The sequence below is a fragment of the Colias croceus genome, chromosome 2 (assembly GCF_905220415.1).
Source record: "Colias croceus chromosome 2, ilColCroc2.1".
Taxonomy (NCBI): domain Eukaryota; kingdom Metazoa; phylum Arthropoda; class Insecta; order Lepidoptera; family Pieridae; genus Colias; species Colias croceus.
Window position 1 is genome coordinate 8708052 of NC_059538.1, and position 27619 is coordinate 8735670.

The window sequence follows — 27619 nt, forward strand, 5'->3', positions numbered from 1 at the left end:
AGTGTGTAATTTTAACCATCGATAGAAATATTATGAATTCTAAACTAACGTAGTCTCTATGTTACATCCGAACCACTAAAAAGATTTGGTTTTATAATAGCTCATTGGAAGATAGACTAGGCTCATGACCGAAAAATTGATGGTGCCAAAATGCATCTTTTAATATCCCAGATATAGATGGAATTGGACCAAACTACTTTTTTTATGCATTATGTGAGTATACTATAAAAAAGTGCCATTTTTAGGAATCATAAAAGCAATTTGACGATACGACATACTCTGTGCCGTGAAATAAAAAAGGTTTCAGAATTACTGCCATAACATAGGAGCATTAATTAAGTCCTTGGAAGATGCTTAAGGTTTCCCTGTACACGTGTAAATTTTCCTTTAACCTTCAATAAGAATTACCAACTCTATTCCCACATTAATAATTCATAACTGAATTCTAGAGCAGGTCTGGCTAAAATTTCTCTAACAAAAATAGCATCCTCTTACGTAACAATAGCGCATGTTAATCGTTGGCATTTACAATGTACATCAATAATTTTATGAATATGCAAAACCACTAATCAGTAATAAAATAAGTTGCTCTGAAGCGGATATTAATTTGAACATATTTGCAAACATAATAAGTTCCACTCAATGAAAATTAAACTGGCACAATTCTACTCCAGCAATGATAAATATTTTACTAAATGCTCAGAATAATGCGTGGAATATCGAATGAAGTGAACTGTTTTAGTGCAAATTGTAGTAATGAATCAATTGGAAATAGTGAATCTAACAAATTGCAGTAATAAATATAGTACCTTTGATTATATTATTGTGAGCTTATTTTGTCTAGTGAATGTTTATTGAAAGTTCTTGGTAATGTTTATCAGTATTATCTTAATTTCATTTCCTTAGTAGCATTAGACCTTAAAAAATTAGTTCTTATTATCTCAAAACAGTAATTCAATTCCTCTATCACATCGTAGAAAAGTATTTAATACAATGAGCTCTAATATTCATACCAAGAAATCATAGAGCAAAGTCGTGCTGGTGGCTAGCGACAAATGCACGTACAGATAGGAACAATGAGTTAAGTGCAAATAATGGCACTTATCTCCTGTCAGGGTCACTGGACTCGAATGGCTTTTAGACATTAGCCGACCCACTTACATAACTCGCGCACATTACCAAGGAAAACGTCGCAGAACTGTGATCGATGCGACTTTTGCACATTTTGTTTTCCAACTCGGACTTCAGGTATTTATAACCTGACTGATGTATAATGTATGAGGATAAACAGTTGCTGAGGTAAACTAAATGTGTTACGGAGAATTTATACCGCGGTAGTTGTAAATTGCGTTTGCCTCCATCAATCTTATTTATGTGATTCTCTCGAGTAAGATTGTCAAAAAATCATTATCATTTGGACGGTATGAACTAAATGGTTATCCGTTTATTTTTATCATAAAAATTGTATTCCTTCTTTCAGCCGACAAATGCCAAGACCGCCAAGATCCATGACTACTGGTTGTTGGCCAAGTTTCACTATCAACTCCTTACTCTTCACCGAACACTTACCTTCTGAAACTCAGTCAGCCCGAAGTACGACATGGCCGCCAAGTTTCGCTTGGCTGACGCCAGAAGCACCCTGTCTGTTTCGCTGTTGCGGTGCCGCAGCGTGCCGTTGTAGCAGCCGACGAGCGCCAAGTCCGCCAACATGCGGGTTTGCCGATTGTTGGCCAAGTTCCACTGACAACCAGTGAATTCCTCGAGCGTCACCCCCCGCCATGACTCGCCTGTGTAGCATGAGGGCACTTCTGCCGCTGTGTTAGAAAAAAATTGAATCAATTTAAGGATGACAATACTTCGGCCGCTGTTTTGGATAAAAATTTTGAATGAATGTGAGGTTATAACGCGTTAAATTAAAATCCCTTGAAAAGTCTTTAATTTATATACTTTCATCTAGTTATGTCTAAGACTGTGTTATTTTTGTATAATTCTAATATCGTTTTAGAGAAAATTTCATGTGCTTTATTCATTAAAGTTTCGTTGAACCTAGTTAGGTTCAACTTATTATGTGCGTGATTAAGAATTTAAGAGTCCAAGACCTAGTTGACTGAAATAATGGTAGGAATTTTAATATATTTAAACTAATTTGGTACAATAGTTAAATTTCGTGACTCTATAATAAGAATTTCAAAGAATTCTAGCCCAAATTTTAATGATTTAATACAAATACGAAATAATAATTTATTTCGAATTAAATAATAGTTAAGAATAAAATATAACTTGTATTAAACATATTCTGGACTGCCTTATGTGCACGCTCGAGTAACAGAACATACTATATTCATCAATAATAGACTGTCCTACATTAAGAATATGAAGACAAATACAGAGCAACGAAATGTAGTTTAGTACATTAATACTGAATAATAGTCATTTAAACAAATATATTTCTGTAACTGTTGAACTGAGCACTTAAAAACCATCTATGTACACACAATAAACAAAAATCTAATCTCTCCAAAATCCACACCAAAAAGGACGTGCTATGATTATCATATCTATCCAATAAAAGAATTATATCGAGCGGAGACTAAAGTCTAAAACAAACAATATCAAACGGCTTCCTGCAATAAACGCATTGTAATGAGCCCGTTCGTTGTATAAACATCGAATGAATAAGTAATATTGTGCGGCGCTTTCTCGTCACCGTCACACTTTATTAAAAAAATCTAATAATTTCATGTTCTTAAACGATTACGCGTGTTTTGCGACAAGGAATTCATGTTATATCTTGGCAAACGATTATAAAAGTGTTACACTTTTAGTAAAGTTAATAAATTAAAAATGTTTTTTTTTAAACCTTGGACTTACGACTAAGGACTAAGCTATGTCTATAAGAAACCAGTATAATTATATTTTAAAGTTTGAAAACAAATGTATGTGTATGGTTCAAAATATTGCGGTACGGTGTACTAAGTAGAGAATATATTCAATTTGTAAAGGATAAAGCTAGATGTACAGAAATCTCAATCACGCAGGAGCTGAGGTATCATCACGCTTCGTAAACATCAGCAAATATAATGTTTGTTTTAAAATTACCAGCTTTAATTCTAACACTGAAATTTGTACAACATTGTTTAATAGATAAATATTTACCAAAAATTTAGAACACGTGTTTCGTTCCGTAATATAAACAAAACAATCATGCTATCATGACTTTATTAATTTTAATATTGACAGGCTTGTGTAATACTATCTTGCTTAAATTACAAAGTAGCGATCTGTCTAGGTTTCGCCCATAGTACATAATATTATACAGCCACAAGCACTCGGGGATCACGTACATATCCAAAGGTGTAAGAATTTTTGAAATAGGTCCCGTAGTAAATGGTATTGACTCGCTCAAAAAAAACTCTTCATCTTTATATTCTTCGAATAGAAGTATAGATATTATGTTACTTTATGAGGACGGAATACAGAAAAGCTTTTACGCCGTTGCAGCTAATAGTATCTGTATGAATTAAGTCTGGCGATAGATTTAGGTACAGTCTAGATTACCACAAAGACCCTTTATGGTAATCTAGACTGTACTTATTACCAAGCTCAAAGCCACGGGCCCAAAACAATATTGTTACAATAAAACAAAAATATACTAAAAATCATATAAAATCTTACCAGTAGCGGTTCGTCCTTGACACCAGTGTCTTGAGCCCTTCCATGTCGCTCCTCGCTTCACGTGCCTGTACTCCGATAAGTACCTATGAAAACAAACAAACGTATTAACTTTATAGTTTATACTGACTATAGGCAAATTAAATTATATTGGCATTTACTTGTGGAATCTTCAAATTGCAATACTACGTATAAAACAAGCAAAATGCATTTTTATGCAAAATTATAACCAGTTTTGCAACTATATGTTACAACATATAAATATTGCAATTGAATATTTATAGAATTTTATAACATAAACTAAAACTACTATCAATTTATATTCAATGCTTATAATTGATGAAAATATACAATATAATATTCAAATGTAGTTAACAACGAAACATTTTCCCAATAATAGGACATGAAACAGAACAAATATGGATTCAAAAATAATATATTTATGTGCTTTAATAATTGTATAATTGTATGTCTAATGCTTTAATAGAAGTAAAATCCATACTAATATTATAAATGCGAAAGTAACTCTGTCTGTCTGTCTGTCTGTTACTCAATCACGCCTAAACTACTAAACCAATTTGCATGAAATTTGGTATGGAGATATTTTGATACCCGAGAAAGGACATAGGCTACCTTTTATTGCGATATATGTACCACGGGCGAAGCCGGGGCGGACCACTAGTATTATCTATATAATAGATTTATCATAATATAACCGATAACGTATTGATAAACGCGATTTATCCACAGGTTTAAAGTAAGTATTCGAAAGTAAATACGAATAATAGAACGAATCGCGAAAATCCTTGATCTCGACCAATCACAATAATAGGTGTAATGCATTACCTGGACACAGGTTCTCTAAGAAGTGTTATATAGAAGTATCTTCTATGAACTGCGGAACCTTCGTGCCTATCCAACTCTCCCCCTACACACGCTGTCAACTCCGTGAAGTCGGCGTGCAGGCCACACCTGGGAACAAAAGAAAAGTCATTTAGTAAATTATTTTTAAATGAAGTAGATAATAATTATTTCTAGGATGCAAATAAAAATCAATTAAAAAATCTCAGAAATTTTCAGAAGAAAGAAAACTTAAAAAATTTATCATTGATCCAGAATACAAGACAAACAAAGTAAAAATAACACGCCTAGAAGATGTTCAAAATCAAGCACGTAAATCGCGATTGTTAGAGTTTTTTAACGTAAACCAAAACTGTAAATAAGGTATAGGAAATATCTCAGACGGCATTAAATTAAAGCTCAATAGATATTTGAGCTTCATACAATCGAACGACTTTCAGTATTCCCTCACCGAGCTGCACTTCCAAATCCCACACGATCGTATAATAAATAAATCCGACGGTGAGAGCTGAGAACACGCTTTACTTTGTCGCGTGTCCAGTCAAGCGTAAACCCCAGATAGTTTGGCACAATGCACGCTACACAATACATCTGCTATTTTACCGCTCGATTCTATGTTACCAATATTGTTTATACTTGATATTTGATGCGGAATACTGTCTATATTATTTATTGGGTAGGATTATAAAGTCCCTTTCATGAAGCCACTAAATTAATCTCATAACTGTAAATGTAATGAAAGATTTAGTTTCCTTTCCCCTATACATTTGTAATGAGCAGAATGGTTTCCGACTCTGACTCTTGCACGAGCCAATTAGCAAATTTAAAACCGCATCCACCATCAATCTTTATTATCACTTGGGGGAACTCTGCTCACTGACAAATAACAGACACATCATTATTTATTTGTACTACATCTGTACTTTGATAACGAAATTTCGAAATTGTACAAGATTCGCTGTTGCTGTCTCTTTGTGAAATATTACGAGACTGTGATTGATGTTGTTTTCAAATATCTCAAATAGTCTATATCTATAATTTTTTTGTCTATATAAAATGTCAATTTGAAATCGCAATTTAAGATACGAATACTCCCTATTTCTTATGTCGATATTGAAGTGATAATTCTAGTATCCAAATATCCGTTCTCTGTTTCGCAGCTGCAGTAATGATTGGGAATTACATGCAATAAATTCTTTCCGCTTTCCTCTTACACATTCACTATCAATACCGCAAGCATTAGAATCGAACGTTTTAGCTTCAGTAATGCAATGAATGGCATTAATTTAACGCAAATCGAGTGGAACTCTAAATCAATTTGACTAGTCGATTAATCGCTTAAACTAATTTCCTCGTTCTGCTCTGATATAGGACTAATTGAATTAAATATATCTTGGATAACTGGATTCCTATCATACCCTTTCAAGTGCATATGTGAATTCATAGAAGAATTATTATTGTTTTTAGTTTCATTTAGATTGAGTGGGCAGTGGCTCTGGATGTTTTGTATTGCAATAATAACGATGTTTAAAATGTTACTTATATCAAAAACAGGTAAGTAATTTTATATTAAACTGTAATTCAACACTAATGAACTGACAATGGTAGGTTCTTAAATATTTCTTGAACTAATGTACAAAATGTTGTTTAATAATCGCAATCTATCCGTACTGCTCAATAGTTTTTATATGATTACAAACCAAACATCAAAATGACCCCTCAAATATTTTGTTCTCACGTTCAAACTTTTTAATCAATGAAACAAGTCATCCTTTTCATTCCTATCTTCTACTCTCGATTCACACACACACAGCCCTTGTGTATCCGATGTCTTCTTAATTGGTTCCATAGATCTATTTCGTGATCAAATATCTCCTGCTTGTAATCAATGGTGCCCACTTTAAGTTCGCACAAAGCATTCTTCGTATTTAACACGAGTGTTTTGGATGTAATTATTGCTATCTGTCGACCCGGAAAATGCTTTTAGTGATAGTGAGTAGGATCCGCTTTTTGGCGAACGTTTTAACGTCATAAGAGGACATGAGACAAGTTGTGTGTGTTCAACGTGGCATATTAACAAGCATTCGTATAAAGAGATTTATTCCTTCCCTGTTGGAGTAAATGAGATTGAAAAACTAATTCGCTCTGTTAACAGCAATCGAACGTTGCATATTCTTAATGCTGCAATGTAATTAATGTTACATACGTTTTGTGACTGCTCTTTAGATCTATTTTAGTGACGTGACCCAATTCGCGTCGAAGGTAAGCGAAAGATGCCATCCGTACTTTAATTATGTACGGTGTACCTAATTATTAATATTGTGCACATCTCATTTAGGATTGGGACATTAACAACAAAATATCATATATGTCGGCGTTGTCTAGGTTACCAGCAAACAGCAGCAAATAGCAGGGAGTGATCTAGATTCCAAAAAAAAGATTAAACTTTGGGAGTAGATTTCAAGCATAAAAGAGTTTGATAGTTAAAACGAGGCGGGTGTTATTAATGCTTTGAATTCATTTGAAAAATTTAATTAAATCTTTACAATTTCCAATCTCTCATTTCGTAGTCGTAAATTGTTAATAAAATGGTTCAATTTTAGCTATCATTAAATTATATTGCCAATAGCCCTCAATAGTGCACCTTTGTTTGCTATGTCATCTCATCATCGTCAACATCCCGATATAATTATCCAGTGTCGACAGCGCGCCAAGACGCAATTAACTCTGTTTAACATATTAATTACTAATCACAAAATGTTGAACCCGAATCCATAGAGGATTAGGGTGCTTTACCATCAATAATGTGCTAGGAAAAAGGGTCGTGCGAGGATGCGTTACGAAGCTGTCAAATGTCTTCTATTGCTCAAAATTATAGAACTAATAAACCTCGCATACATAACTCGCACACATCCCTCACTTGTTTTGTATGCGCAATAACCTAGCTTCACTGAGCGGTTTCCATCAGAGCTGTGCTGAGTGAGGCGAGGTAAATGAAGCGATACTATTCGTTATTTAAAAAGACACTACTCACTACACATCCTGGCATATTATTGGTGGAAAAGCACCCTTAACCGCTAGTCAAACCGTACAATGGACACATTGGCTCAACGACGTCATAACGTTTGACGTTATTGCATAATCGATAACAACACGTCTGGCCCGAATGCCCGAGTGCATCCTGGCGTCATGTGATGCTCCAGTATTTATGCCGTTGAGACGTAAATAAAGAAGCTAATGTAATGCTTTTAGAGTTCGTTTTATGCTAATGTAGTGCAGGTAAAACTGTTTTACCGATCGATTGTCTACTGGACGATAAGATGTGTTTCCTAAAATAACACTTTCAAATATACATAAGAGTTTTAACCTAAAATTGTTAAATTACTGAATATCTTAGGTTCTGAATATATAGATAATTTTAAATTATGAAGTTTAATAAGTAAAGCTCAAATGTAAAATTTTGCGGTAAAATTATTCCTAAAAGAAAAACCATTATGACTTCGTTTATCATCTCTATTACCTAGTTTATTCACTCCGCTTGCATCATATAACAAGTATTTATGTAAAATGTTAAGGAGTGGTATAATTTGTATAGAATATGCGTTTGTTATATTTTGTATGTAATATCAGATATGTATATTCAATGGAATCTTGGCATATCGTTAAATCGCAGTGCTTGTTATAAATTTGCAATTTTTAAACGAGTTCTAAATGGAACATATAACATTATATGAATATCATTTACATAAGTATTTTATAAACATGCTACGTATAATGATTTCCTTGTTAGGTAAGCTATTCGTTTTGGATAAAGAAACGAAATAATACGGAGCTTTTTAAAATTCTTTGAGAATTGTATTAATTCTCGAAATACTTTAGTAAACCACTTTCCAAGTTACTTAAGTTTTTCAAATGCTATCAAAAATCTTTGAATTTTTGTCAATACAACACTTTCAAGAATTAAGTACCTTATTCAGTTGATAGAGAATCGTTACTAGCAAGAGTAAATAGTAGGAAACTAATGTAACATTTATAACGATATTAGTGTCAACTTAACGTACATTCGAGAGAAAGGACCTCGATATAAAAGTGACAGTGTCACTCATAAAAACATCATAAGATGACAGAGCAAAAACTAAGGTTCGTGGACCTAAAACAAGGAATATTTCATACTTAGACCGTCATGGTTCATAGTAGGGATGTAACGATACATGATTTTGCCGATACGATACCGATATTTGTAGTAATGTATCGGCGATACCGATACCGATACCGATATCGATGGCTTGGTAGAAAAATAAATAGTGATTTATGCATAAAAAGTTACCAACATTTAACAGAGACTCAACTGTTAATCGTATTCTTTTAAATAAAAATGCCAAATCAAAAAACAACAAAACCATTTATTTTAGTATTATTACTTTACAAAGTCAGTTAAACTTTAAGTAATACACATACAATCAGTACCTAATAAAATTTTACTATTGGTAGAGTTTTTTCAGAAAACAAAGTGCGCACGCGCGGGCGGCCTCCCGCATCGTTCATTGGGCGCGGTTTTTTGAATTGTTTGATATCGGTATCGGTTGTTTTACTATCGGCGATACCGATATATCGGCTTGCCGATTATATCGGCCGATATATCGGTATCGGTATCGTTACATCCCTAGTTCATAGAAAGAATGTGTCTACAATATATTTTTTAATGGTTCAGGATTTTGATTCATTATATATCCATTATAGATCCATTAATTACCGATATAGCAATCAATACATTATTCTAAGCTAAGCTTCAAACCAGCCTTAGAATTTCAAGAAATCATTCAAGATACTGTTCCTTTAAGTCATCTTACTGTATTCAAACGTAGAAGAAACACAGAAGTGCAGTTAGATTACTTTTTTCTACTTACCATATAAAAGTACGGTAGCAACAACAAGTATGTACCGTTTATCGATTGCCCCTAGACATGCTTTTTCAAAACAGCGATTAGCGGATTATAAATGTAAAATTACATAATTGTAAAAGACAACTTGTTAAAAATGTTTTTTTTTCTGCAAAAAAATGTCTGTACCTTAATCACAATTTAATAGGCAAAAATCTTAAAAATACTATGAATAAAATTAAAAATTAAAAAAAAAAAATCTATTCTCCATAGAAACTCGAAACTCTATAACTTTCCCAACCTTACACAAACATTATTCTATATTTTAGTACAATCTTCTCATGCTATCCAAACATCGCTATCGCTTCGCTTACCCCACTAGTGCATGCTTACGAAGACAGGTTCACCTTCAGACTGCACGGCGTCGCGACGCGTGGGTAGATAAGATTGCTCATCACTCATTAAACAATAATCTTTTGTAACGTAATAAATACATAATTTTATGCAATCAATATACGATAATTAGATTCCGACAAAACCCACAAAATTTCCCCACTTTGAAAAATTCAAATAAATAAATTTCGTGATAAAAAATGCACTCTTTGATTTCAGCTTGTATAATGATATTCTAATTATGTTCATTTCAATTTAATCAATACTATCCACGGCCAAAATTAATACATGTCTGCTTACTATCATTAGTTAGCTGTTAGAGCATCAATTTAAGATTAAATTAATATGATTCTATAAATGGAACATAGTATCCTTCAAAGTGTTCCAAGTTTACGTAATCATATTAATATTTTTATTGATTCCACGGAGTTTTAAAGAAGAACTTCACATACCAACTATTTAAAATCTGACCAAATCAAATCAAATACATTTAAATATTCTTAACAAATGACTTTCAAATAATAATTTGTACGGCTGTTTCTAATAATACCTTGAAAGACTAATTGGCAGTATTGTCTGTCGAGACAGAGAAGCACCGCCTACAACCGATTGCCTTTAGATGTGCGAGAATGACCAATTGTTTATTTTAAACCATTAATAATACTAAATGAGCTAAACATAAAATGCTCAATACTACGAGAAATACTATACAGTAACGGAGCTAACCTCTATACACTATATTATCACTATTAATATATGATAATATAATAGAATATTGTCTGTGCAACTATAAACATCGGAAGAAAACTTACTGCATGAAAAGTATTTAATTATTTTTTAACAACGTCGCGTCGGTTGATGCAGCATTCTTCAACATAGCGAGCATGCAACACGAGCTCTCAATTTACGTACGAAACAATTTCCTAAGAAAAGCAATCTCCACTTTAAAGCCTACATTCTTACAATACTCTGGAGTACATCAAAACAAATGTTTTCACCGTTACACAATGGAATCCCGCGGTTGGCGAGTTGCCATACGCATACACTACATTACGAGGGAAAGTAATACGAGTACCACCAACATATTCTATCGTTTTAATATATCATCAGTCTTAAATTACAAATTGCGTGCGTGACTATTTACCCGCAACAATAGCTTCCCCATTATAATTCTGATCCCCTGAATGGGGGAGGTGTTATTTGAAACCCACGTGCCCATAAAATTTAATGATGTGGAAATTCATATTAATTGAGTTAAAAACTTGCATAGTGATTTAGATACATGTTAAAAAGCACTTTGAATTATTGTTATTATAGCGCAAAGACGAAAGAGACAATCAATCTTTACGATCCTTCTTAGTCCTTATTGCTAATAAAAGTACCTACCTACTCTGCTATTGTTATTAGCCACTGTTATGTCAATGTTACAGTACCATTATGAAAATTAGGCCAGTTTCATACTCCACAAGACTACTTAATAATATACCGTTCCTTTTAAGCCTTTGACGGGCTCCATACAGTCTCCTTATACCTTTGGCTCGATGCCAAAGTATCAGTACTCAATATGTAAAATATTTTATTTTTCATGTAGCCAGAATGCATTTAGAATACAAAAGCTGTCTATTAGTGAACTTTCTCGTGTTTCACTTAAACAGTAAATGTAATAGAGCTCCTTGTCTAATTCTTTAAAGGGATTAAAATAACGAAGCTAAAGAGTTGTACTAAGAAGACTAGTAAATTCTCTCTATTCAAATAAAATACCTAGATATATAGTGTCTTCATGTCTGTATTAAAAATTTCATATTCTCCGTTCTGGTACTTATCTATCTCACACTGAAGAAACCTCAAAAGGAAATAAATAACATACATTCACATATTGATACGAATTAAAATATCAGAAAACGAGCTACTTATAAGTGTGAAAGTACGCTTGTCGTGCACGATAAACACATTTCACTGTAAGGCAAACAAAATGCACTTTTTATTTAGCGCGTGGGTATTAAGACTTCAACTTGACCTGCCTTTTCTCCAGTGGTCGTGCCAGATCTAAATCTGTGCCATACTTACGTCACGGGAAGTGTCTAGTAATTAATGAGTATGCACTTTCATTTGATCGTCATTATAATTTCGAAATATAATTTGTACTTACAAGGTCTCATTTATTTTTGTGTTAGTATTTATTATTTCGCCGCTAGATACGTTCAAACTTATCATGACACTTATTTTATCCCTATCAAACACCCCCATTTCGACTTCGAGGTATATATTATTTTACAGTTTGTTTATAAACAAAGTTTATGTATAGTTGTAAGAAAATTGAGCATTTTCCTATAAAACTTTTATATATAAAATAGATATCTCCGACTTTTAAATCATAATACATTATTGAAAAATAACATACCTATCGATATATATACCAGGACTATTAACGAAATTACCGAAGAACAATCTTCGAATATTCATTTGTCCCGACCGACCCAACCTCATAAATTAAGCCCAAATTTACACACCATTTGAGCTGAAAATAATGTCCCGTGGAATCATAACGGCGCAAACAACTCCTTCCCCGATAGATGATAAAACGCAAGAATAGCATTGTGTCCAACATTATTCGTGAAATAGTGTGATACGTTATAAGATACCGCGAGGCAGCTGGCACACGGCCATATCGGAAACCCAGCCATACACTTCTTTGCGGTTCTTTCGAGCAACTTGTACAATAGCGCTGAGCAAATTTTCAAGTAGTTGCCGACGGAGTTTTCAAAAGATATGGAATTGTTTATGTTAGTTCCGATCTCGTCTACGTTTCCTTTATGGACGGTATAATGCATGTGCGCGGAATGTTCCGCGGCACGGCACGTGGATGCAACTTTATTGGATTTGTCAGTGTCCCCGTATAGTGTCAATTCTAAACTTATTAGTTACAAAGTATTTTTAAAAATAATTTAGCGTCTTTATCAATTTATTAGAGAAAGAGTACATTTATCGTTGGAATACTTTATACCACAAAATCAACTTTAGTGTAACCGATTTTTCCTATAAAGTAGTCTATTCATTAAAAACGCAATAATATTTACCAGTTAAACGATTGCTCTTTGCAACCTACTCAACGTTTATACAACGGCTATAAACAAGTTGGCAGAATAAATTCCACCAACATACATCTATTTATTTAAATAAAATATTTTCTGGTATGTAGGCTATAAATACTTTACATTTAAATACACTTACGACCCTTCATTAGTAACGCCATGAAGGCGCTAGCCACAGAAGACTTCAGCCCTCATTAGAGCCGCGGCCTGAATCATTAAGTTGATTACTCCATTAATTATATATATTGCAACTACATACGCTATAATATAACTAAAAGAACACACTCGTTTATATCAAAAAGCTCCATTCAAATGAACAACATCCATACATGGAAATAGCCTTTGCAATCACAAATGTAAATAACTATTACACTGAAAAAAGGCAACATTCCCAAATATTTTGGGCCTTCACGTTTCATTTTATGATGAACTGGACCAGAAATAGAAATAGACGGATATTTTCATTAGTGAAACTACATATTGCAAGGTATTATGTTGCGAGATAGAATAAATTCAAAGTCTAAATTTACACGATCTTTTAGGGAAATGTATCCAATAGAAATGACATCTGATCCATATTTGCTCTGTAGTTCTTTCGGTAAACATTTTTCCTTCATGTAACAAATATTTAAATGCAGTTTCTATATAAACGTTTTACCGATTCCGAAGTAGATTTAGCTTATTAAATGATAAACACATCAGTCCAAAGAAATTCTCATTAAGTTGATTATGTTAAAGAATACCGAAACTGATTCATGTTTTTAATAATGTCTATTAAAATATGATACCTAATCTTCTCACATATATAACTGAAATGTTCGTATTATTTTATGATACGAACAATACAAAACATTTAAATCAATACTATATGTGGTCAGCGGTGAGTTGCTGACCAAAATCCTGCTAACGACAATACGTCCACGGAAATACTCATTAAGTTAGAAGGTACATTGAGTTAAAGAAAACCGAAACTGATTTCATGTATTGATATATCTATTGATATATTATGTTAACTTCTCACACATATAACTGAAATGTTCGTAATATTTTGATACATACAAAACATTTAAATTAATACAATATGTGGTCAGTGGTTCGAGTTGCTGACCAACATCCTGCTGACGACAATAAAATGTTTTAAATGAAGCTGGAAATTTTAAATTGTGGTCGCCCATTAATTATACATATACACAATACTGATGTGTATGTTCGCTTGATTTTTATTATAGTTTTAATTGCATGTAAGTTTTAATTTATTTTTTATTTTATTTAAATTGTCACTGATTTTTTTCGTGTCGTGTAACTGTAAATGGAAGACACAGACTCCTGAAAAACAGTTCTTACTATCTTAGGAGCCTGGGTCGCTCTAATTTGTAAAATGTTTTAAGTGAAATAAATGATTTATTGTTTTATTTATAAATAAAAATTTCTTTAAATTCCTTAGTCAATTAATAGAATAACAACCTTTCGCCCACACTTCGTTTCGACAGTATTAAGCAAAAATATAATTCGATAGAAACGTTTACGTAAAGGTCGTAGACGCATTTGACAGAATATAAGAATAAACGCTAACAATAACAAGATGTAGGTAATCCTCATTTATCAAAGTGTAAAAGTCTTTCATGCGAAAGAAAAACAACAGCTTCTTGTCAGACATTGTAGTACTGATTAAAATCACTTAAAGGCTTATTTCTCCGACACTAACGCGCCGCTTCTTTTTTGTCAAAACGTTTGAATGCAGTTGGCTTGAAAAGAGTGTTCTGGACAGAAATTGTCAGAGTTATTGTTGTTATCAAGCAACAATACATTCGGAAGACGCCCAAGCCGCTGGCACGCCGCCACACCGGCCCACAGATCTCGTCGAGGTTCATTCACCGGTCCCAGCACGCCATTTACCAATCTAGATCGGCTAATGTCTGTTCCAAACTTTTTGCATTCGCTATCTCAGTCTTGATCTTTGGAGAAACCAATTCCCCACGCCTGCGAATACAATTTACCGCGAGGTCACATTTTACCATCATTTGATTATTATCTAGAACCTTCCACGCCATTGTAAATTTCATTTCCGCAATGTTACAGTGAAAACGGTTTTATTTTTTCCGATATGCATGGTTTTCATAACATAAATTTACTATCAACAAAAAATGTTTTAACTCATGTTTTTTTATGTCCAAAAATGGTTTTCAAGTTTACATTACAATAAAAATAACCAACCAAAGTCGCACAGAAAAAAAATATTAACAACATAAATTGGGCAAACGCTACATGACATCTTTCTTTATTTCTGTTTCATTGAAAAATAAATATAAAATTAACGGAATGTTCGTCTTACGTGACGAGGAAATTAAATGTCCACGATAATGATCATCGAATAAGACCTGCCATTGGCTGATCGATAGATTGCCGAAAAATGTCAGCCGGTAAAAGGTTCCCACTTTTTGTATCATATTTATGAATTCCGGCCCCCAATCGCCAATGGAATTACATTTAACGTTAACACGACACGAAATGTCATTATTTTTTATGGGTTTTTTCAAAATAAGTTTGCACCGTTATTCTTATCTTCTAATATATAAAAATCAATGCCACTTTTCGTTGTAATTCCATAACTCGAGAACGGCTAAACCGATTTCGATAATTCTTTTTTTATTATATTCCTTGAAGTACGAGGATGGTTCTTATGTAGAGAAAACGTGAATATGTACCACGGGCGAAGCCGGGGCGGACCGCTAGTTATACATATATGCGATAAAACTCATGCAACATGTAGGTTCGTGCCGACAGAGTGTCAAGACTACTTGAAGACTGACTACAATAATCAAGACCGACAAAGCCAGCCATACATATATTAAAACTTTCGAAAGCTTGTTAGTTTTCGAAATTCAAGACAAGACCTTTATTTGTTAGGTTCATAGTGAATTATACACACATACATGAACATTTCTTAAATAAACAGCTAATAATCTGTCAAAACGAATCCACCTGAATCATCAACCGAGCGTCTCGCTGGAATAATTCTTACTTATTGCCCTGTCGTACGCCGGAGCTTAGCTTATGGCTTTGTATACAAAGATTAGATGACCAATATCTTTGATAAGATCTATCAAACCTCCATAATAGACTACCGAGTCGATAGCCCTCGTATTAATATTGTCTCGAAGGCTCGCATCGCTTAGACAGGTTCTTTATTACATTCATTACTAGATATGGCCCGTAATGCTCTCAATTCAATAAGCCGTGATTGTATTCACTGTCGCATAAACCGTTGCAGGGCGACGCATCGTTCCAATCACATAGAAAGAAAAACAATAAGTAAATAAATTGGAATACGGCTTAAAATCGTAATGCCATTGCCAATAGCTGAAGAGACGATCTTACACAATATTATCTTCTAAAATAAAATGGTTTTTATGTAGTCTATCGGGTGAAAGACCTATTCTAATGTGCGACGGATTTAGATAAATAAATCAGTTGAATAAGCAGTCTAAAGATATTCACATCTCAGAGAGTCAATATTTAGCGAACTACTTAAGATGCAGCGATGCCAAATTTATTTTTATTTGAAAAATTCGTTTCTCGTTGCTGTAAATTCTCTAGAACGTATTATCGTGCTACCATTAAATAAATAAAATTAGATCTAGTCTAGACTTTATAATGCCATTAGTATTGCTATAGAAAACTTGTCATCACTCAAGGACATACAGTGCTTTATATTCTTATCTAAGTTTTATACATTAGAAGTAGCCGGAAAAAATAGCTAAGATACAACGCGAAGAAAGTGCAAAAGATAAGCACCTTATGGGATTGCGAGAACACAATCCCTCGCACGGAAGCAGTGCAAGAGTGTCGAGGCTTCATCCTCAGTAAGCCTACATGACACCGTGTGCTACCGTTTGCTTGCACTCAGATATACGAGCTCAAAATACGTTGAAATAACAAACCGTTTGTGAAAAATAATACACCGGTAATTGATTTTTATCCACAATTATTTTATTGTTGAAGTCTGATTATAAGCACTTGTAGAGAACTAAACTAGAAATATTAAATTTCAGAAAAGAGTAATTATTTCTCTCTGACTCTGGTGTCACCGTCGACGTAATTTTCAACATATAAAAAGGCTATGTACATCGAAGCCATTAGCGCCCAGACAGAGATTTATAACTTAAAGTAAAAACATTGATTGGGTGATATAATTATCGTGTCAAAATCCGCCGTGTCCTGCGCGTCAAATTGACGGGCGACGATGACAAATGGCACTCGCTTCCGGCTGAACTAAACGGATCCGAAACATGACGCAACAAAGGACGTTCCATTATATTTTCTCCCGCACCGACGTAGAAAATAGCTCCTTATACGTGCGGTGGAGCCGTCTGAATAATATATATAGGTCATACCACCGAAACTATGAACGCCGACGATGGTCGTGTAACTTCTCCTAAAGCAGACTTAAGCGGTTGACTTACGTAGCTTTGTGTCCGTAATTCAATCGCTCCGAGCTGTTTGTTATGTACAATGTAAAGTCTCTGTATATTATTGCCATGAAACTGTTTAATGAACGTTCCACTACTGGAAATTTCAATGTTGAAATACGGTATTTACGCGGCACGACAGACTTGAGTGAATGCCAATTTAGAAACGAATAAAACCTCAGTGAGATGGATTAAACGTTCCACCTATACACCACTGAAGGCACGTATATTCATTAGGCATTTAATGATGCAGCTACGTTACACAGAATTACGAATTTCCGTACAGTCTATTTTATAATTTGAACTCATAACACAAGCCACGAGCCGTCATAAACACTAATTGATTGATCTTAACCAGATGATGTGAAACGTGCACGAATTCCCAAACAATTAGTGGATTCCTGAAAATAAATCTATAACCGGCAAACACGAGTGAATACTTGGCGGCGGGTTATTATCTTGGATTATTGCCGTCCTTTCAGAAGTTTCGCAGGGCCTCCTAATGCCGGTACCACAAAGAATTTCGACCCTTACCGTATTAACGCGACCTCAACACGAGAACGGAATTACGTCTCTTTTATTCCCTCCTTTTATAGTCTAATGAAAACCTTTATCAAAGCGATCCACACTACGGTTTTTGTTGGCAAGTTAAGGTGAAATGAGACCCAAAACAGACGTTTTGAGCTCACGAAGAATTAATTTTTTTCTTCAAAAACTACCAATTTGATTTTTTTTATTTATGGATTTATTTAATTGAAGAGTTTGTCTAGTGACGTGCGGGAACCGAAACACGATTGAAAAAATTTGCCTCGATAGAAAAACGTTGTGAAGTTTCCTAAAAATTAAACGGTCAATCAATTTCATTTGGACAATGGTAAAGTAATATCAATGAAACTTTATCCACATCCATTTCCATTCAATTCTTGAGAGACGTGCGGGATTAGATTTTACATTTAATACATCAGTAATTTAAAAAAAATATATTTATAAATTATGAGCACAAAATTGCGCGTAGGCCGGTCGCTTCCGCCGTTCCGCCTCCTGTTAGTCGACGCTAACGCGTCTTAGAGAGCAGTCCTGTACAACTTTTTCGCGCGGTGCCGTTGTCTACTCGCATACGTGATTTAGTGTTAGTGATACTAAAGTTTTTCATAAACATGGTGAATTTTGGTGGCCAAAACATTGATGGTGAGAACATTAGGAAGAAAATGTTGCGAAAGCAGATAAAAAAACTACAGTTATTGAACCCAAATAGGTAAGTTTGATGTTTATCATGCTTATTTATATTTATTATGTCTTTCGGCCGCTACAAGTCTAAAGATTTCAACTTCCAATATATTGATTACTAGGTATATTTACAAGTCTAATTTGAGAAACGCATAAATCAAAATTTGAAAGTTATTTTTACTTGTAATAATTAGTAATAAATATTATTTTAATTTTTTGGAGTATTATATGTTTACTAAGTCTGAATTGAGCAACGCACAAATCAAGATTTTATAATTTTATGCACTCCGTCTTTATTTTTATTTATAACTAGAGGTCCGCCCCGGCTTCGCCCGTGGTACATATTTCGCAATAAAAGGTAGCCTATGTCCTTTCTCGGGTATCAAAATATCTCCATACCAAATTTCATGCAAATTGGTTCAGTAGTTTAGGCGTGATTGAGTAACAGACAGACAGACAGACAGAGTTACTTTCGCATTTATAATATTAGTATGGAAGTATGGATTTTATTATTGGTATAGAATAGATAAGTAATGTTTTAGTTTTTTTTTGAGATTTCATCTTCCAATAAATATACTACTGATTTGTGTATGTATGTTTATTTCTAACAGCGAAGCGCGACCACGAAAAATCCGATGAGCAGCCTGCAAGCCAGGACGCAATAAAAGACAAACCATGATTACCAGAAACTGATGTGGATCTTCAGACAGTTTCATATAGTACTTTTTTGTGTAAGTTTATCTTATGTTATTTATTTATAAGTCATAAGATTGAAGATAGTAAAATATTTCAGACTAGTGTAAGTTATCACTGACTGGTTACCACTTACCAAAATTTGTTTTTATGCATATTATGCATAAGCATAATTACTTGTAAATTTTATATAAAAAAATATTTGAAAAATTTGTATGACGATGCCGACAGTCGACTTTTTTTACGAGCTCGGACAATAGAGCGATAAATGAACGGACACAGCTGCGAAATTTTACTAATTTTTATAAAAGCACTTGTTATACTAATTGCGGTCAACCGTAAAATTTTGCAAACAAAAGAACGATTTTCTCAGAAAGTTTGCTGTGTATGACGCCGACAATCGAGTTTATTACGGGCTAGGATAATAAAGCGACAAAGGAACGTACACAGCTGCGCAATTTTTTCTAGTTTTGTGATGAAAGTATCTTTATAATAATCGTGGTATTATAATTGGTTTATCAATGAATTTTTCTATAAATCTTTTTTTGTTATACAGAATTTTCGTTTCATTCATTCTCTCCTATTATAACTTATTGTGGTTGTTTCAGCAGCACAATGTACAAGGACAGCTCAAAATGACGAGCAAGAAACATATTTATTTTCGGAACAAGGTGAAGAAGAAAAAATGAAAGTCGTATCAAGAAGATAAACATTGGAACAATAAAATAGTACCAAAACCAGCATTCGAAAATATCTGTTATGTTATGTTATATTATATATCAAATGTCAAAATTCTATCTTATTATCTATACTAATATTATAAATCTAAAGAGTTTGTTTGTTTGTTTGAACGCGCTAATCTCGGGAACTACTGGTCCGATTTGAAAAATTCTTTCGGTGTTAGATAGCCCATTTATCGAGGAAGGCTATAGGCTATATATCATCACGCTAAGACCAACAGGAACGGAGCAATGCGGGTGAAACCGCGGGGAACAGCTAGTATATCATATATCTGATATTAAATATATCAAAATGTCGGATATATTTATTAAAAAAAAATCAAAATTGTAAATAATATTTTTTTGTTATTGATTTTTTCAATAAATATTATATATATTATGTAAAAAAAAAACCAAACGTAAATAGCATAAGTCTATTATGTATTTTTATTATCATATTGTACGTAAAGTCCCCATGACGAAAAACTATAAAATATTTTGTTTACAAAGATGTTCAAATAACTTATATAGGTAGTTACGACAATTCTAACAATAACAAATCATTTCATCATAAAATAAATTAGTCGCAAGCTCACTTTTTGTAACCAGACTTGTACCAATTAAAAATCGACCTTCGTGCAAAGGAACAAAGGTCGTTTTTCTAGTCCGATGGGTCCGGCAACGAAAAGACGTTGCCGGATCGCTTTACTCGGCTTTAACCGCGCGAATATAAGAATTTAAGTAAAGTTCATTGAACCTCCGTTAGTTCCGTATGTTTCCGTCATCTATTCAGTTGTGTGGCATGGCGAGGGGATTTTCGTGAAGCGTCCCGCGCGCTCTTATGCTCCACCCAGGGGGCGTAGCCCAAAAGGTGCACAAACACGATTGTATTTCGTCTTAAATGTTTTATTCCATTTCAAAAGAGTGCGTAAAGTACTTAAAAGTTATCGAAACGACCCTCTTCATAAAGACTCTGGATGAAATCTGTAGGTACAAGAAATGATAACTGTGTACAATTTATATTTTACCGACAAAGCATCATAAAATTAATTAAGAAATGGGATATAAAGCGAGCGCATAAACAAACCCAGTAACGCAAACGATAAGCTCAGCAGTCTATAAGTGAGTAAATAACTCTGCGAACAATTTATTCATTCATCACGAGTGCATCTAAAGGACATTGTATTAAGCTGTTGACCCTTTCCCGACAACTTCGCTAGCGACATCACAGTAATAAAATTAAAATTAACTTGCGCTCTGTCTCCCAACTCGCCCTTATTGTTTTACGACCTCTCAGCTACAATGGACTTAAGGGACTCTACGCGGAGATCTCTCAATGTAATAAAGAGGGATATCCTGTTAATTTCAGGGACTTTCGAAGTCATTAAGCACGTCTATTTGTAGTTTCTGAACAATAATTGATTTTGTTTCATATTTAAGGTCTGTAATTATAATAAATTGCCGTTGAGAGGCCAAATGATAAATGTCAGCTTATCTCTAAAGACCATTAGTTATTCAGTGCAATATAAATAAATGCCGGTTCGTCTATTCAATCCTTATTCAAACATTTCATTAATTTGCATTAAAATACCAATTGAAAGGACGTCGTTAAAATTTTGATATAATTTATATTTTATTTGATTCGGCGAGGTTTCTCAGAGAAATGCGAAGTATCACCCGGGGCTTAATAACATTATCCGGCTTATCCGGACTCGCTCGCCGCCTGTTTCACTTGTATAGGCTTTACTGTGAATATAATGTAAAACAGTAGCACAGACCTTGATTCATTTCAATGCGCCTCTATTTTATTTGCTCCCGTTTGATGCTCAAATAATTACGTGGACATTCAAAGGATTAATTAATAGGTTTACTACAAAATTCCCAATCTAATCTTGTTATTTCATTTAATCTGGTCCGCATGTCCCTTTTCCTCGTCTTACATTCCTTAGAAATTCCTATTCACCCTTTTTCTATTCTGTTTAATTGTACGTGTATTCATGTAGTTTTCTTGTCTTTTTCCTTATTTGATGTAGCATTTTACTACTTTCTCATTTTTATCCCTGAGGTTACATGACAATGTCATCAAATCATAACCGTTAGGCAGATTTCTTTTGAAATCAACATTTCATGTTAAAATAACAAATGTTCAAATACTTTAAATAACTTACAGGCGGGATTGTCTATACTACAACCATTTTTCGTGTCTTTTGATGGCGATCCCATTATCGTCGCCATTTTTCTTCCAACAGATTACTGTCACGGGAGATTTTATAAATTTATTTCAACAATGTGAACAGCTTTATTTTTTATCAAAGCATTGACATTTTGTATCTGACCCTCTTTTTAAAATATGGATGTTCGCCAAAATTTTATACAAGTAGTTTCTTGTCAATTCGTTAACTTTTGCAAATATAAATGAAGTACATATTGATTCAAGTGCTCGATTATTTTATATCAAAATAGAAAATAATTTTCCCATATATATGAAAACTTCATACACAAGTACAGACAGATACGTTTCTTACATTTAACACATCAAAATCTTACTTAATCATACGTTTTCAGGACATAAGTCAATTCACACGCATGTGTTGTAGATAGCGCCACCCCGCCACGCGCCAACGACAATAAAAATAAGACGCTTTTAAAAGTCGTTGTCCGTTCGAGGTGTGCACCGAATACCTGTCGATAGACTTGTGACGGAAATATCCACGGGTGTGATGTACCCACGTTGTACCCATGTATTTTAGGACGAGTCTGCCGTATAATCGCCACAACAAGAAGCAAGCGCCTAGCGCTATGTTCGGCCACCCGTCGCGTATACAAATTACTGATTAATTATCGCAGATAATTTATCTTGCAGCATGACGATAAGTCTTGTTAATGCCTAGGAAGTATTATTAGCGTAATATTTATCGCTGCCGCTTTGGTGATCTTGTACATCATAACGTAGTGTGTATAATGTTAAATTTACATCACTCTAGGTACTGTTTATTCACTAATAGCTTTACCGCGCAGTTTCACCCGCGTGGCTCCACCGTGCTGGTCTTAGCGTGATGATATATAGCCTATAGCCTTCTTCGATAAATGGGCTATCTACCACCGAAATAATTTTTCAAATCGGACCAGTAGTTCCCGAGAATAGCGCGTTCAAACAAACAAACTCTTCAGCTTTATAATATTAAGTACCTATAGATTTTGTTTAATCAACTATTTCAGACATATCTTAATCTTATTTGATCATAGTGCAGTTTCAAAAGTATTTTTGTTTTAAAGCTTCGATACACAAGAGCTCACCATACTCTATAGTCCTTTTCAGCTATGATGATTCCTGTGACACTTTATCGTGTTCCGAATTACGTATTTTATGTTTAAAACGCCAAAATAATTTTAGTGCATAATATTTTTATTTTATGGCGGCATTATTACCAAAAATATAAAAATGAAACATTTTAAGCTTATAAATCAAAAACAGTATTGTTTAGTTTAATATAATGAAAAATAAAATAAAATAACACAAAAATATAATACCTACGCAACTCGTGTACATGAAATGGATCGTTGAAAAATCATAGAGTTGGAAAATCATATAATCGGCGTCCATCTTGTGATCGTTTGTCAATCGAGTCAATCGTCTGTACGAGTGCCTCAGCCTTCTATACAAGTTGCATTTTTATATTGATACTTTACGTGGTATCCTGTTATTGTTACTAATTGTTATTGTTGACTTTTTGTTGCTGTTGTTTGCTAAGGTTTCCTTAGTTAATTGTTGGCGAAATACCGAAAAAACTAATTTTGGTACATTATTCAAATCGATTTCATTTCCATATAAAATATTATCGATTATCGGAAACAATTGATATGATTTCAGTAAAGACATCTCTACACGTGTCAAAAATCGATGTGTCACAGAAATCATCTTAGGTGGAAAGGACTATAATATGAATTCTGTGGAACGTTTGTAGTTTTGTACTATCAAATTCAATATTCGATATTTATGAAGGTACTTATTTCATAATGTAATTTAGGATTGGAAAGGCGTACATAGTAGCATTGTAACGACCTTCTATTTATGAAATGCGCAATGCATTTATTACAGGAATTATAGCGACAATAGCATGCATTGCGTGACTGTCTCCAACACAATAGAATTCAGTTAACATAACAAGGCCTTATTTCCCTTTTATAATCGTTTCATTAACACATTACATGATGTCGACGCATCTATGTATACGATGTAGATAGCCACGATAAGTTTTTCAAACAAAACAACACGAGTATATAACTCTTAACATATAATTAATCTAACAGGGAAAAGCCATTTATAATTGGCGAAAAGTTTCAAATCAAACGCTAACACCGAACGTACCGTTTCGGTTAAATTAATTCAGGCACTCTCGAAACGAATGAGAGCAAAAAGTTTAGATCTGAAAAGGTATGTGTTACAAAAAGTTACGAATGAACGGAGTTAATTAGTAGCCGGTAGTGTGGAAGTTCTGCCCTTTGTGACGGCTTTCAGACTCAGCGCCGGGTCAAGGTCGGATCGTGTATCGATAGCAGACTAGAGAATCTCAAGTGCCTTTTCACAAATAAAATACAATTTGAAATATCTAAAACATTCGAAAGATTACTATTTTTCACCGACAAATTTTTAGCTTTAAAATCTCGGAATGAATGGACGACGTATTATTTAGTTCTAAAATTTAAAATTTAAGCTATCCATCTTAGCTTATCTAAAAGAAAGTTCGCGCCATAATGAAAGTCGCCGGAATAAGTTTCGACGGTTGAAAGACGCATGGCTCGTAGTTTCGTAACCCGACCACTATTTTATTGCTGGTGAATTTTCAAGATAAACTTCCCAACGATAGCCAAAGATCTCACTGTAAAATTTCTAATGAATTCTGTTTATACGACACTAGTAAAACTCTTTCTGCGGATTTTATTACCTAGCGTACCGAGTTACAAATTTCATTCCGAGTTAAAATTGTCTTTGCTCTATAACTGCTTTTTAACTTTGTATATTCCCGTTTAATATCTCGACCCCATAGCAAATCACTCGGATAAAAAACCTCTTGAGGCGTTTCGTTTCTTTTTGCAAATTTTAATTAATTTTCTGCTCGTTGAACCAGCATCGGCAACATTGTTTGCTGAAGAAAAATTCTTATTATAAAGTGAAAATAGGGTTGTCATAAACATGAAAAATGTTACCGCCTCCGTAGAAAGGTTTTATGGAAAAGTGGCTGTGCTTCTGTGATGAGTCTAATCTTGGTGCTGAATAGCTTGATTGAAATATTCCCGTCAAAGTAAGAGATGTAACCCCAGGTCCGCAGACAATGGGGTGTCCCGCCTCGGGCGTGGTTCATTATCGCTCCTCGTCGGCTGTACTCTGCCATCCCTTTGTCTGTTCGTCACGCGCCTCTCAACGATCTATTGCTGTACTAATCGCACGAAAAACGCCACTTTTTCTATCAGTACCTAAGAGATTTATGGCCGTGCAAATCTAAAAAATGTCCGTATCTAATCTGCTGACAATTAGCTTTCATCTTTGAAATTAGTCAAACATCCAAATATACCAAAAACTAGTAATGTACATCCCAAAATGTACATAGCATAAAAATATACATAGTATGTTTATGTTCGACTTTAATGAAGGTGAAATAGAAGACAACATTGAAGGAAAAAAGAAAATATTATTTTTCCCAGGAATATAATTTCCCTTCCCCTCGGCGATATTATAAAGAAATATTGCCAAATAGATGTAGGGTGTTCCAACAAAAAATATATTGAAACCATGCAAAGTTCGAGTAAATGTAATAACGCAATATATTAATTCTAATTGTATTGAAGGAAGACATTCGATATTTTTATCAGGGACTAATAAAAAAACAGCATTTCAAAATTGAAATACCTTAATAAATATTATGAATCGAAATTATCTCCAAGTATAGGTACCAAAAATAAATCTGATAATCTTTAACAAATAATTCGAAAGATTTTTATCTTCTTTAAACTTAATGGGAGAAATAAGCAATTAATTTTAGTATGACCTAAAAATTGCTCGACATTTTTATGCTATTCGTTTTTGTGTAATGAATGGTGACTACAATCTAATTAATTTATACAAAAGGGCTACCCTTGCTGATGTTCCGATGCTGACCTTAAACGGATTTCTAATCAAAAATAGTTGTATATGCAAAACCAATTCAATAAAATAGGCTTGAGGCAATATAATTATGCAAGAAAAGGGTAAAGTTTTGAAATCGATCGCAACTCTGATTGAAAAGTTCCAATAACAATGGAAGCTTCAAATGCCCGGCGCCGATGTAAACTTTGCATGTTAAAATAACTTTCGCAGAAAATTTTTATTTCGAAAATTCTTCATTGTATTTTGCATTTTAATACATTTACTATAAAAATATCTAACTGCATTTACTACAAAATTAATTATACAATTATACAAAACAAAACAAATTTCATTTGAACATTACCAACTCCGAATTCTGAATGCAGACTTTCAAATCTGAAACGTAGGTACGGAGATAAAACTTGTTAATTACTTTACGAAATTAGAAACAAAACTTTATACGCGATACCGATGTTCCAAAGCGTTGAAGATAAGCGTATACAAATATTTCTCGTAATACCAGATAAAGCGGAGATCTCGAGCGGTTGCAGCCGAAACAGTATAAACAAAAGCCACTGTTCCTTATTTTGGAACGTTTATTTTATCCGTATATAGTAGATTAGTTGCTCCGCGCGGTTTCACCCCCGTGGCTCACCCCTGTTGGTCGTAGCGAGATGATATAGCCTATAAACTTCCTCGATAAATGGGCTATATAACACCGAAAGAATTTTTCAAATCGGACCAGTAGTTCCCGAGATTAGCGCGTTCAAACAAACAAACAAACTCTTCAGCTTTATAATATTAGTATAGATTTATGTCCTAACAATTTGTTACCGTTCCCGTTGCTCTAAGGTCAAGGATTATCGTTAATGTTACGGTTTAACTGAATTACAAATTCCGTAGCGCGAAACAGCTATTTCATTTAATGCTCCGTTGTTACAATACATTTTTTACAGTTAATACAAATTGGAGGCAATTAAATATTATTGTTTCATTTTCTACATTACAGTTTAAAGAAAAAAAACTAACAATTATTCGATCTTATATTCGGTTTAAAGAACTTTATTAATCTCATATATTATTGGTATATTCTGTACCATACAATGTCCCTGCAGGTAAACGGAAACGATAGAATAATTCCCATCTATGTTGATTTGCTATTAGACTATTGGAATGCGGGACAAAGATACGAAAGGCACGTAAACTAATCCTTATCTAATATAATATCATCCCTTTGTTTAAAACTATGAAACAATGAAGGTGAGCACCGAACTGAGAATACCTTAAATTTACCTACCTTAGTTATTCCATTTTAAATTTTAATCAACATAACTATTTCCTACGTCTTATCAATTAAACTGTATCTAACAAAATAAAAGATAGGAACCTAACAAGAATCTAACTTATAATATCACCATTGCATTAAATAACTTACGACTCTTACAAACGACTAAACAACTTAACATTCAGACGCAAAAAGACATCCATC

General features: G+C 33.8%; 1 protein-coding gene and 1 long non-coding RNA gene across 3 annotated transcripts in view; one reads left to right on the plus strand and one right to left on the minus strand.

Moving 5' to 3' along the window:
* The window catches only part of LOC123704065 (heparan-sulfate 6-O-sulfotransferase 1), an 87969-nt gene that overhangs the window by 5927 nt on the left and 54423 nt on the right, over positions 1 to 27619 (minus strand). For both annotated transcript variants that reach the window (XM_045652327.1, XM_045652336.1), the window contains exons 4-6: positions 4519 to 4644; positions 3676 to 3758; positions 1570 to 1814 (exon numbers count right to left, since the gene is read on the minus strand). In XM_045652327.1, the coding sequence (XP_045508283.1) occupies positions 1570 to 1814; positions 3676 to 3758; positions 4519 to 4644 (454 nt within the window). The remainder of the gene's footprint in view (positions 1 to 1569; positions 1815 to 3675; positions 3759 to 4518; positions 4645 to 27619) is intronic.
* LOC123704228 lies at positions 18025 to 20138 on the plus strand. Its single transcript, XR_006753102.1, has 3 exons — positions 18025 to 18622; positions 19206 to 19325; positions 19899 to 20138. It is a non-coding gene; the product is annotated as an uncharacterized LOC123704228 (long non-coding RNA).